At 39.7% G+C, this 12423-nt stretch overlaps 1 protein-coding gene across 3 annotated transcripts in view; it reads right to left on the bottom strand.

Annotated features, from left to right (window-relative positions):
* Positions 1 to 4098: 4098 nt before the first annotated feature.
* The window catches only part of LOC130273108 (uncharacterized), a 47267-nt gene continuing 38942 nt past the window's right edge, over positions 4099 to 12423 (bottom strand). For all 3 annotated transcript variants that reach the window (XM_056519377.1, XM_056519376.1, XM_056519378.1), the window contains one exon: positions 4099 to 10689. In XM_056519377.1, coding sequence (XP_056375352.1) covers positions 5233 to 10689 — 5457 coding nt within the window. In that variant the 3' untranslated portion in view covers positions 4099 to 5232. The remainder of the gene's footprint in view (positions 10690 to 12423) is intronic.

Raw genomic sequence — 12423 nt, 5'->3', positions numbered from 1 at the left:
TACAAATCACTAGTCAGACCACACATAGAATACTGTGTACAGTACTGGGCACCAGTGTACAAGAAATATATAGTGGAGCTAGAGAGGGTTCAAAGACGGGTAATGCGGGGAATGGGAGGACTACAGTACCCAGAAAGATTAGCAGAATTGGGCTTATTTAGTTTAGAAAAAAGAAGGCTTAGGGGCGACCTAATAACTATGTATAAATATATCAGGGGACAGTACAGAGATCTCTCCCATGATCTATTTATACCCAGGGCTGTATCTATAACAAGGGGTTATCCTCTAAGTTTGGAGGAAAGAAGGTTTCTACACCAGCACAGACAGGGGTTCTTTACTGTAAGAGCAGTGAGACTGTGGAGGAGGTGGTGGTCCCGGAGGAGGTGGTCATGGTGAACTCTGTAAAAGAGTTTAAAAGGGGTTTGGATGCATTTTTGGAGAGTAATAACATTGCTGGTTGTATATTAGATTTATAGGGACAGAAGGTTGATCCAGGGATTTATTCTGACTGCCTTATTTGGAGTCGGGAAGGAATTTTTACCTCTAGTAAGAGGGTTTTTTTGCCTTCCTCTGGATCAACTCAGTAGGGACTCATTAGGAATATAGGTTGAACTTGATGGACTGTGGTCTTTTTTCAACCTTATGAACTATGTTATTATGTTACTATGTAAGAGACATAGTGCTCGCCAGGGGGAGGGGACAGTCCATGTATCCAGGGTTAGGTGCACTTTCCCTAGGTACAGGGGAGTGGAAGCTTCCAGTGAGACTTCCAAAGGTGTAACAAGCAATTTGCTGAGCTGCTGTAAGACACATTGGGCACCGTACCAGAGCAGGACACCAGAGGGTCCGCAGGAGCACTGTAGGTAAGTAGATGTTTATTCTTTTTATATCCCACACAATGGGCTTAGTTAAATAAATTTAAAAAAAACCTCTTCTAGCCAGATAACCCCTCTAAAGGGGTACTCTGATGCTCACCGTTTAGAACAAACTGTTCCGAAAGCTGGAGATGGTGCCGGTCGGGGCTATGATGTCACATGCTCCCGGCACCGGCTCCAGCATTCGGAACAGTTTGTTCCAAACGCTGAGCAGCGGAGTATCCCTTTAAGTCTACTAACATACACTCTCCTAATCCATGCCAGGACACTCTTTTGTTGGGTTAATGGGTTAAGGATAGTCTACAGGCACTTTAGAAAATAGGAAATATAATGCAAAGAGAGGAAAATACACAGCTCTGCTGCCTGCACTGCACACATATAGCTCAGCTACATACACTGAACACACAGCTTTGCTGCCAGCACTTTACACACACAGAGCTCTGCTACTGTGCTGCATATCCATAGTAGTGAATCCCTGTACACTGCACCCTTCCTAGGAGCTGCCCACTGTTCTCACACAGTACCACAGGACACTCAGACTGACTCCTCCCCCACATGTGACTGATCATATGGTAGTCACATCACAGAAGGTCCTTTAGCCCATCATCCTCTGTGGAGCTGTCATCCCGCGGCTCTATGTGTCAGTGATACAGAGCTTTCAAGGAGGAGAGTTAGGAAGTGTGCAGGGGGGGGTGAACAGTGTCTGTACCTATTGTGGGAGCTGTGTGGCCCCGTGGCCCTCCTGCTGCCATGGCAATCTGTGCACCAGCCTCACAGCTGAAAGGCCGGGCCTGGTTAGAGGTGTCGGTGATGAGAGACTGAAGTTAACACAGACATTTGATCTGTTCTTTGTGTAGTTTATGCAGACGACTAAAGACTCAGAGCATGTCTAAAATAAAAAAATTTGTAAAAAAAGCTAAACGTAAGGAAAATCCCAAATACAAGACACAATAGTAAATACCATGGAAATACTTGCCCGAAACAAAAACCCACAAAGAAAATTATATTCCACTCTTAGTAAACAAGGCCCAATGTGTTGTTTTATATCCTTTTTTCATATCCTAGTTGTAACATTTCATGTTGATATCAATGTGTGCCTTTAGTGTCCTTGTGATATATTCCTTATTTGCATGGTTATCAACTCCATGTATTTAGGGAGTACTGCAAGCACAGGAGACAGTAATTTGGCTCCTTATTGCCTTTTTTGGGAAAATGTAATGCCATGTATAAAAATGTGTATGAATATTGCTTTTCTATACTAAAGTTTGATGGAGTAGGAATATCAATATGGGGTTGTTTTCCTGGGGTTGGCTTAGGTCCCTTAGTTCCATTAAAGAGAAATCTTAATGCAAGATTGGTCACTATGGTTTCAAACAATTCTCTTCCATTTGATATCCTATGTGATATTTTACATATATATACATTACTTCATTTACCAAACATTACTCCTTACACCAGGAAAAAAAAAAAACTAAAATCTTTGTAAATTACTGTATTTAAAAATCTGACGTCTTCCAGTACTTCTCAGCTGCTGTATACTACAGATAAAATTGTGTCGCTTTTTCCAGTCTGACCACAGTGCTCTCTGCTGACACCTCTGTCCTGTCAGGAACTGTCCAGAGTGGAAGCAAATCCCCATAGAAAACCATTCCTGCTCTGGACAGTTCCTGACACAGGCAGAGGTGTCAGCAGAGAGCACTCTGGTCAGACTGGAAAGAACTACACACATTTCTCTGTAGTTTATCTGTAGTATACAGCAGCTGATAAGTACTGGAAGGATTAAGATTTTTATATAGAAGTAATTTACAAATTTGTTCCACCTTAGTTCCCCTTTAAATAGTGTGGGCAGGGCTTAGATAGTGTCCAGAGTAGAAAGCCTGGACTTTGTACATGCTAGTTGAGCCTGTCTTCCTCCTTCTTCCTAAGGCTACAGCCTTATCTTTGACCAATTATCTCTGACCACCCATTAATACTTGTGATCTTACTTTGTACACAGTGATTCCTCATGAATGCAATCCTCTGCTTTCCTCCCTAGTCATCATTGTTATTATTATTATTATTATTATTATTATTATTAATAAAAATGAACTACTTAGATCAAGGATACTTTTGTGATGTAACCCCCTCTCTTGCTGTGATTTTCTCCTCTTCTACTGTTAATTTCCTTTCTGGCTACATAGTATGTTGCAAACCTTGTACATCAATAAGCCCCTCCACCCCACCAATCCTATTTATAGTGTCATCCTGTAAATCATATCCCCTCTATCCTGGTATATATAGTGTCAGCCTGTTCAATCTAAGCAGTGCACTTTTTTTTTATAGTACTAACTTTGCAATATCATGGTAGAGAGAAGTGCTTGTCAGTAGTTGCCCTCCTGTCATTTGTCCGAAAAGTAAGAGAAAGGAAGTCCATGCAAGAGTTCTGCTACCAAACAGCTGGGCTCTGGTCCTGCCCCCTGAAACTGAGAGAACGAGAAATTGCTGTGCACCATGCAGGGGGCTCTTAGGGGCTCAAAACAGCAAGCAGTAAGAACCCCAAATCGCGTTGTCAACATTATTAGGGTTTAATATAACAAAACCATTAAGGTTTTGACATTTTAATAAAAATGCAGGTATGGATGAGTAAGCTTGTCTTAAAGAACTTTACTGGCCCACACGGAGCAATGACCTCAACCCAAACTTTTGGATATTTGTATGTTTGCAACAGTTTGGGAAAGAACCTTTTCTCTTCCAGCATAACTTTGCCTCATTGAACAAATTATGATCCAAACAGGTATGGATGGGTAAGCTTAATGTTGTAGAACTTGACAGGTCCAAATAGAGCAATGACCTCAATGCCATAGAACACCTTTGGGGTTAACTAAAAGGAAACTTCTCATAGCCAGTAAATGGCAGTACATATCTAAAGCATTGTGGTTCAGTCCCCTTGACTGACTAATAACAGGTTTCGGTAACACTGGAGGGCTCGGTTTGGTCTCGAGCAAGCTATCTGGGACTGTCAACTGCCTGGACAAAGCTCAGGTCACAGGATTGTCATGAGTCTTTGACACGGAGACTGATTATTTCCTGGGTATAAATGTACACTCATTTGTGGCAAGGAACAGCAAAAATGGACATACAGTTATGTTTATATTTTCAAATTGACTGGAATTTTGGGGCACCAATACCCTTGTTTCCCTAATTGCATTTTTTGTTTAAAAAGAAAAAAACATGTGGTCAAGGTACCAAAATAATTTTTATTAATTAGACTTTATAACTATTGAGCACCAGAATCAAGATCACAGGTAAAGCAATTTAATATATATTACATTTAGTGAGGTAATAAGTAAGATTGTAGACACAAAACAGATTCTAACATTTATGATTTATACATAAGCAGAATTTACAGAATTGGATATATATTAACAAAGGAATCAAAGGAAAACGTAAAACTCAAAAGTTCAGTCAGTTTTTTTTTTTTTTGTAAAATGGAAAAATTTTTATTTTGTCGTTTATTCTTTACATTTTAAATTTATGCCGTTTATAATACCATAAAAATAACATTACAGCTTTATTCTGTGGGTCAGTACGATTGACATGAAATAGATTTTCACAATTATGATATGCACATTAACAAACAGAATTCAAAGAAATATATAATATAATATACTAATACATGAAACATCTGCTTAAAGTAGTAGTTCAGTGTAGAACAAGTTTCAGATTGCGGGGGGTCCGACCGCTGGGGCCCCCCGCGATCCCCTGTACGGGGCACCGGCTCACTGGCCAGAGATCGCGTGCCAACCACCGCATCAAGCGGTGGCCGACACTCCCCCTCAATACAGCGCTATGGCAGAGCCGGAGATTGCCGAAGACAGCGCTTCAGCTCTGCCATAGTGCTGTATTGAGGGGGCGTGTCAGCCGCCGCTTCGTGCAATGGTCGGCACACGCTCTCTGGCTAGCGAACCGGGTCCCAGCGGTTGGACCCTCCACAATCTGAAACTTATCGCCTATCCTTAGGATAGGGGTTAAGTGTTCTACACTGGACAACTCCTTTAAATGGAAAGACTCAAAAGTTAAGACACTGTAATAAATGCTTATGTTGGTATTGCCTGCTACAGATGTATAGAAGTACATAATGAATAAGTATATAATTTCTCACATAAAGAGCACACTGAAAAACAAAGAAGCATTTTTTGTACATAAGACAATATACAGATAAGGTTTTATTATCATGGCAAAGTTTCAGAGCGCAAAAATAATTGGAGCCACTGTAAAATGGGTGAATAATAATATTTACTTCCTTTAAATTTCATAATAGGTTTGGATACAATTTAAGATTTAACTCCTATTAGAGTATATGAAGATATTATTCATATCACAGCCTAGTTTCCTCTATTATTTTACTCCCATTTTCTTTGTCATTACCAGTGTTTTCTTTAAGAATCATGACCAACATTGAGATTGTTGTGTTCGGATCCAAAAGCTTGACCAGTGGTATGTTTACATTCATCTCTTTGAAGATACGACTTTGTAATGTCATTGCCAACATCGAGTCAATACCAACAGAGTTAAGAACCGTACTTGGAGTGATTTCACTGGGACTGACACCTGTGAGTTCAGTTATTACTGACAACACATAGTCATCACAGGATTCCTTATTAAGGTTGGAGAACTCATTCCTGTTTGGTGTTTGTTCAGAATTTCTCAACTCTTCTGTTACAACATTATAGAGCCGCTTCTTTAGTCCTGGTATGAATGAAATTAAAGTACTGGACATAGTTTTAAAGTCAAACTTGGCAATTGCTTGGTGGGTGTTGTTTATTAAAAGACATTTCTTTAGATTCTCATGAATTTCCTTGGTATTCAAAAGAAATATCCCTTTTGACTGTAGGAGTTTGTGAATTTGGTGTTGGTTAAGTAATAGTCCAAGATTGAGGCCTCCCCAACTTATTGACTGTCCACAAAGTCCCATATTCCTTCTGTATTGACAGAATGTGTCTAGAAAGGAGTTGGCAGCAGCATAATTTGCTTGTCCTGGATTTCCAACAAATGAAGCAATAGACGAATAGCAAACAAAGTAGTCTAGTTTAATGTCCGATGTGGCACGGTGGAGATTTACAGCTCCATCTACTTTTGGACTTAGTACTTTCTCAAAAAGTGACAAATTAAGGTTCTGCAAAATCCCATCATAAAGGACAACTGCACTGTGAAAGACGCCTCTTATTGGAATCTTTGGGAATATTTTTTTGATTGAATCTATAGCTCTTATGACTTCAGTATAACTGGTAACATTGCACTGCAGTGTAACTATCTTAGCATGTTCATTTTCATTTTCAGTCTCACCGATTTCCTTTTCCATTTCAGGAGTTGGATTTCTTCTGGACAAAATCACAACATTGCCTCCGCCATTCTGTATAATGAATTTCACTGTCTCAAACCCAAGACCAGTTAGACCACCTGTGACTATGTAAACTCCACAGTGCTTAAAAAGTCTTAGATTGGGTGATGACCCAGAGATCCTTGAGATTATACCATTATCTAGCTCAATAAGTGGTATGGCCTGGGCTGTTGCATAGCTACACAATGTATTGTTATAGTTAGATTTATTATGTGAGGGTTGAATTATCAGTTTTGAAATGACTAATTCAGATGACATTGAGTACAACCATTTATGTAAGTCCTTTGCAAACTGTTGTAGATATGTCTGGTGAAACACAACAGCAAGATCAAGCAGATGAACATGAACATCTTGCCTGGCGTTCAGTATCACGTTTTTTACATTTTTCTGGTCTGATAGAACAACAACATTTTTAAGAAGAGGTAACTCGGTGAGTGCTTCTCTAGAGATGCCTTCAACTGTAGGAAGAACAACCATGGCAGCACACTTTTTGTCAGTTATCATATTCCCATTGGATATAGTAGCTTCCCAGCCTGTTCGCTCTGCTGTCTTGCATAAAACTCTGCATAAAATGGACTTTGCATCTGAAGAGACTATTGTTAGTTTTGGTTTATTTTTTGCACGTGGTAGTTGGTGGTGCAATATTTCCCAGGCTAAAACAAAGAATGAAATACATGGAGAATTTCTCAATGCTGGAGCTTTTTTGATTAAGTAGCAAACATCCTCAGAAAGCTTCACTTTGGAGGTTGCAATTGTTGGATAACACACTGCAACTCGATCCCCAACTTGAATTTTCTTCACATCCTTCCCAACTGCAACCACAATACCAGCAAAATCCAGAGCAATGAGCTCATGCTTTTCGCTTTTTGTAAAATAAGAAGCACTGCCATATTTCCAATTTGAAAGACTCACAGGAAAGTAATCTTCTGTGTGAGCGCAAATTCTGTCAATATTGATCTCTATTTCTTTGCTCTTTAACCCAGAAAATGGAAAGACTGTTTGTTCCGCAGATATCTCACTTATGTTGTAGGGCTCTGAAGAGTAAAGGGTAAAACTATCAGATTTCTGTAAGGTTTCTGTTTGCCATGTTCTCTTTTTAGTGTCAGTGACAATGATTTCACTAGTGTAAATAGAACCATCATTGATCCAGATCTCAGGATAATTATTGGGATCATAATGAAGAAGAACTTGAGCTAATGCCGCCATATCTTGGGTGCTTGATGAAGAAATATCAATAAGCTGAAATTTCAATTCAGGTATTTCGATAAGGCACGCTCTTGTCATTCCCACCAGTGCGAATCCAGGATTAATGTGATCCACTGTTTTTCCAACTGCTTTGAACGTCACTGTCCTGATAGCAGGTTTAGAGGACCTTTCTCTGACTGCTAAAATTAGCTGTCGATAGACTTCACAACACTTTGCAAGAACTTGTGTTAGATTTTCTGAACTATCGTCAGGAAGTCTGTGGATTCCCCACATGAACACAACATCATTACATTGACTGTTAAGAATTTTAAGTGTTGGAATTTCTGTATCCCAGTTGTTGAAGGTAATGTAGCTTAGTCCATTCTGTATATAGGTTGATAATTTTTCCCCTATTCCCAGATTGTCAGAATAAACTACCATATTTGCCTCTTGTTTTGTAGTAGGCTTGGACTGGGAAGACTTTTTCCATTCAGCTTGGAAAAAAAAATTGTTTTCTTTGTTAACTGTTTGTTTTACAAATGTTATTCTAAATTTTTTTATTTCTACTAGAACTAAACCATTATTATCTGTAAAACATCCGCATAACTCAAAGTATTTCTCTGTGGTTTTTACTAATTTCATATAAATGATCATTTGTTCTTGCATAGGCTGTAGAATTGTTAGGCCTCCTATCAAAGATGGCAACATACGCACAGAGTCCTCTGCAACAAAATTAAAACAAACCCCTATTTGGAGAAAACTGTCTAAAATGACTGGATGTATGTGGTACTCATACATTGTATCTCGGATTTCTTTTTGTACTTTTACCCTTCCAATTATTTCTTTAAGATCTTTTCCAGAATGAACATCGCCCAGCTGTTCGTAAGCCTCCCCATATTCAAAGCCAGCTGCATAGAGCATCTCATAAATCTTTTGTTTCTTGACAACAGAAGTACATCTTTGAAAAATCTGTTCAACCAAGATCCTTTTGCTTGTGTCTATTGTGTGGTTATTTTTTTCTATTTTCCCAGTTGCAAAGACATGTGATGTTAGAACTTCAAAATGAGTAACCTGGTCTTCTTGGTTAAATTTCACATTCAGGTCTATAGTATTGTGGTGAAGAACACAAGGTTTCAGGAAGTTTACACTTACTTTTAGAGAATGTAATGGTAATTTGGGTTTGAAGCTGGTAGCGGCAGCTGCCAGTGCAAGCTCTACATAAAAAGCCCCCGGAATAATGGCCGCCCCCAAAACTTTGTGTTCATAGACATAAGGTGTAATTTCTTTAGAGAGTTTACAGCTGAACTCCGTGAAATCGTCACTCATGCTATGAATTAAGGGATGGTTGGGACGTGATGTTGTTTGGTTTCTGATTTTTTCATATTTAATGTCTTCCTTGATGTGATCAAATTGATATCTCGGAATTGTTGAGGGAGCAGATTTATATGCCTCAAAAACATGACACCAGTCAGGATTGTATCCTTGTGTAAAAAGTGATATCAGCAAAGAAAAGATGGTCTCATGCTCTTTTTTGGGCTGTATAACAGGATATACTGTTGTTTTGGGTCCTAAAGTTTCAGTTATGTTTCTTTGTAGTGCTCTCCGGGGTCCTATTTCAATAAACACAATGTTTTCTTTATCTCTTGCTGAAGCTTCGACAGCTTTTTCAAAGCAAACTGGTTCACGGATATTTTTAGCCCAGTAATCACCAGTGGTGAAATCTTCTTTGGATGCTGACTTACCCGTCACTGTTGATATAAGATCAATTTTCATATTTTGCTCTTGTAAATCCCTCAGTGTCTCTTTTACCTCATCCAATATAGGATCCATCATGGGGCTGTGGTACGCAGCAGGGACATCAAGTACATGGAGAAATACATTATATGAACTGTAATCTTTAGACAGTTTTGTATTAATTTGATCTATTGTCTCACCATCTCCAGATACTGTGCATGAGGTAGGACTGTTATAAGCAGCAATACAAGCTTTTCCTTTGTAGGATGCAATTAAATCTGACACTTCGGTAACCATAATATTCCCAACCACCAACATTTTTCCTCCGGTGACCTTACATTGCAGTGCGCTCCTGTAATAAATGACTTTTATTGCATCTTCTAGTGAAAGAATTCCAGAACAATGAGCTGCAGCAACTTCTCCAACTGAATGTCCCAAAATACAATCTGGCTTCACCCCCCAGTATCTCAGTAAAGTGACCAATGACACCTGAATTGTAAAGAGAAGCAGCTGTGCCACATCCGGCCGTGAGAAATCATCAAACTCTTCCTCCAACAACTGTACCACAGACAGGGAAGTGTAAACTCTCATCATCATGTCTATCTCTACACACTTCTGTCTGAACACTGGCTCGATTTCTAGTAACATCTTACACATGCCTCTATGAAGGACGCCATTCCCACAGAACACAAATACAATGTGGGGATTCGATTTCGCTGGAGCGATATCTTTTTTCATAGTCTGAAGCTGTTGGTGTAGCTGAGTTATAGAAGAGGCCAGAAATCCTGCTCTGTATTTGTAATTACTGTGACTTCTTCTGCAGGCGGCTGTGTAGACCAGGTTCTCCAGGGTTAAGGATGTTGTCTTGCTTATCACTTCATGTGTATCTTCAATAGAAAGGTGAAGGGATTTGCTGGAGGCTGCGGACATTATATAAAGTTCTACCGGTCTTTTGGAATGATATTGGGGATATTTGTATTTGTACTGTTTAACAACAGTGTGTGAATTAGTTCCTCCAAACCCAAAGCTGTTTATTCCTGCCATTCTTCCAAACGCTGCCTCCTCTGGCCATTTTTCAGGGCTGGTGGGAATTTCTAGATTCGATTCCTCTATGATTTTGATGCCAGTTTCCTTTGAATAATGTAGAGATGGAGGAATCATTTCATGGTGCATCATGAGAAGAACTTTAATCAGCCCGGCAACCCCAGCGGCAGATTCAGTGTGACCAATGTTCCCTTTTACTGACCCAATCTTCAGAGGCTTCATTCCAATGGGGCGCTTTTTCCCAATCATGTTTCCTAAGCTGGCTGCTTCTGTTGGGTCACCAATTGGTGTTCCAGTACCATGAGCTTCAACGTACTGCACAGAACATGGATCAATGGCTTTATAGATTTGATGCAATAATTTCTCCTGTTGATGTTGAGATGGTTTAGTGATTGGCGACACTGACCGTCCATCTTGGTTAACTGCAGTTTTACATATTATTCCCCAGATTTTGTTGTAATCATCAATAGCCTATAAAATATATAAAAATAAGAATAATATATAAATGCATAACAGCATGTGAACTGTACAAAGATATAATCAGTTTATTAGTATGTTATATCTCTAGCAGTTGCGTTTACAGGGGGAAAAAATTATTGCACCACATCCTGTCCACATATTATCACAATGTTGTAACTAAACAAAATACTATACACAGACCAATACACTGTTAGATACCGGCTCTTCACAGTTTCTTACAATGAAGTTATATCAAGTGACTCCCTGGTGAAATGTAAGGTTATGCATTTAGGCCATAAAAACAAAATGTACAATTATGTGCTAGATATAAAAAAAAACATTATGTAAAACTTCTACCGAAAAGGATTTGGGGATACTGGTGGACAGTAAGCTCAACTTTAGTGATCAGTGCCAGGCAGCTGCTGCCAAGGCTAACAAAGTCATGGGATGTATCAATAGTGTTGAGCGGCATAGGCCATATTCGAATTCGCGAATATTCGCGAATATATGGACGAATATTCGTCATATATTCGCGAATATTCGCATATTCGTAATATCCCCGTTTTATTTTCGCATATGCGAACATTCGCGTATGCAAAAATTAACATATTAAAAATTAGTGTGCGCGAAAATTCGCATATGCGAAAATTTGCATATGCGAATTTTCGTCCGACAGTCTCACACAGTAGTATTAGAGCCTTCTTTACACCACACAAGCTGGAAGCAGAGAGGGGTGATCACTGTGATGTGTGCTGTGAAGAAAAAGAAAAAAAAAACGAATATTCGTAATTACGAATATATAGCGCTATATTCGCGAAATTCGCGAATATGCGATATTCGCGAATAATATTCGAATTGCGAATATTCGCGAGCAACACTATGTATCAAGAGAGGCATAGAGGCTCGACACAGGAACATAGTTTTGCCTCTGTATAAATCATTAGTCAGACCACATATGGAGTATTGTGTTCAATTTCGGGCACCTGTATATAAGAAGGACATGGTTGAGCTGGAGAGGGTGCAAAGGAGGGCAACAAAGATAATAGTATGGGAGGATTACAGGACCAAGACAGGTAATGAAGCTTGGGGTTATGTAGTTTGAAGTAAAGACGTCTTAGGGACAATGTATGAACATATGAATAGACAGTACAAAGATCTTTCTAGTGATCTTTTTATACCCAGGCCAGTAACAATGACAAGGGGCATCCTCTACGTCTAGAAGAAAGAAGGTTTCACCACATCACAGACAGAGATTCTTTACTGTAAGAGCAGTGAGACTATGGAACACTTTGCCATATGAAGTTGTGATGTCTGACTTAACCCCTTAAAGGGGTATTCCCACCTTAGACATCTTATCCCCTATCCAAAGGATAGGGGATAAGATGTCTGATCGCGGGGATCCCGCCGCTGGGGACCCCCGCATTATTGCTTTCGGCACCCATCTGTGTTCTCACCGGAACTGCTGGAGGGTCTGAGCAGCGACTCTGGGAAAGTAAGTCCGTGACATCAGGACTCCGCCCCCGTGTGACGTCCCGCTGTCCCCTCAATGCAAGTCTATGGGAGGGGGCGTGGCAGGCGTAAAGAAAAATAAATCAACAAAAAATGTCAAAAAAACCTGCCGCAGTCAGTGGCGCTCTTCTATCTTCATGGCCACATGTAGCTTCATGCCTGTAGCCACTAGAGGTCTGCAGCATCTCTTTCTTTGGGGCATGCATGTGTAGGATGATGTGACATGTTTATTTTGTA

Source organism: Hyla sarda, chromosome 5 (genome assembly GCF_029499605.1).
Source record: "Hyla sarda isolate aHylSar1 chromosome 5, aHylSar1.hap1, whole genome shotgun sequence".
NCBI classification, from domain to species: domain Eukaryota; kingdom Metazoa; phylum Chordata; class Amphibia; order Anura; family Hylidae; genus Hyla; species Hyla sarda.
Note: the sequence above shows the minus strand (reverse complement) of the source record. Positions and strands in the feature narration are given on the sequence as shown.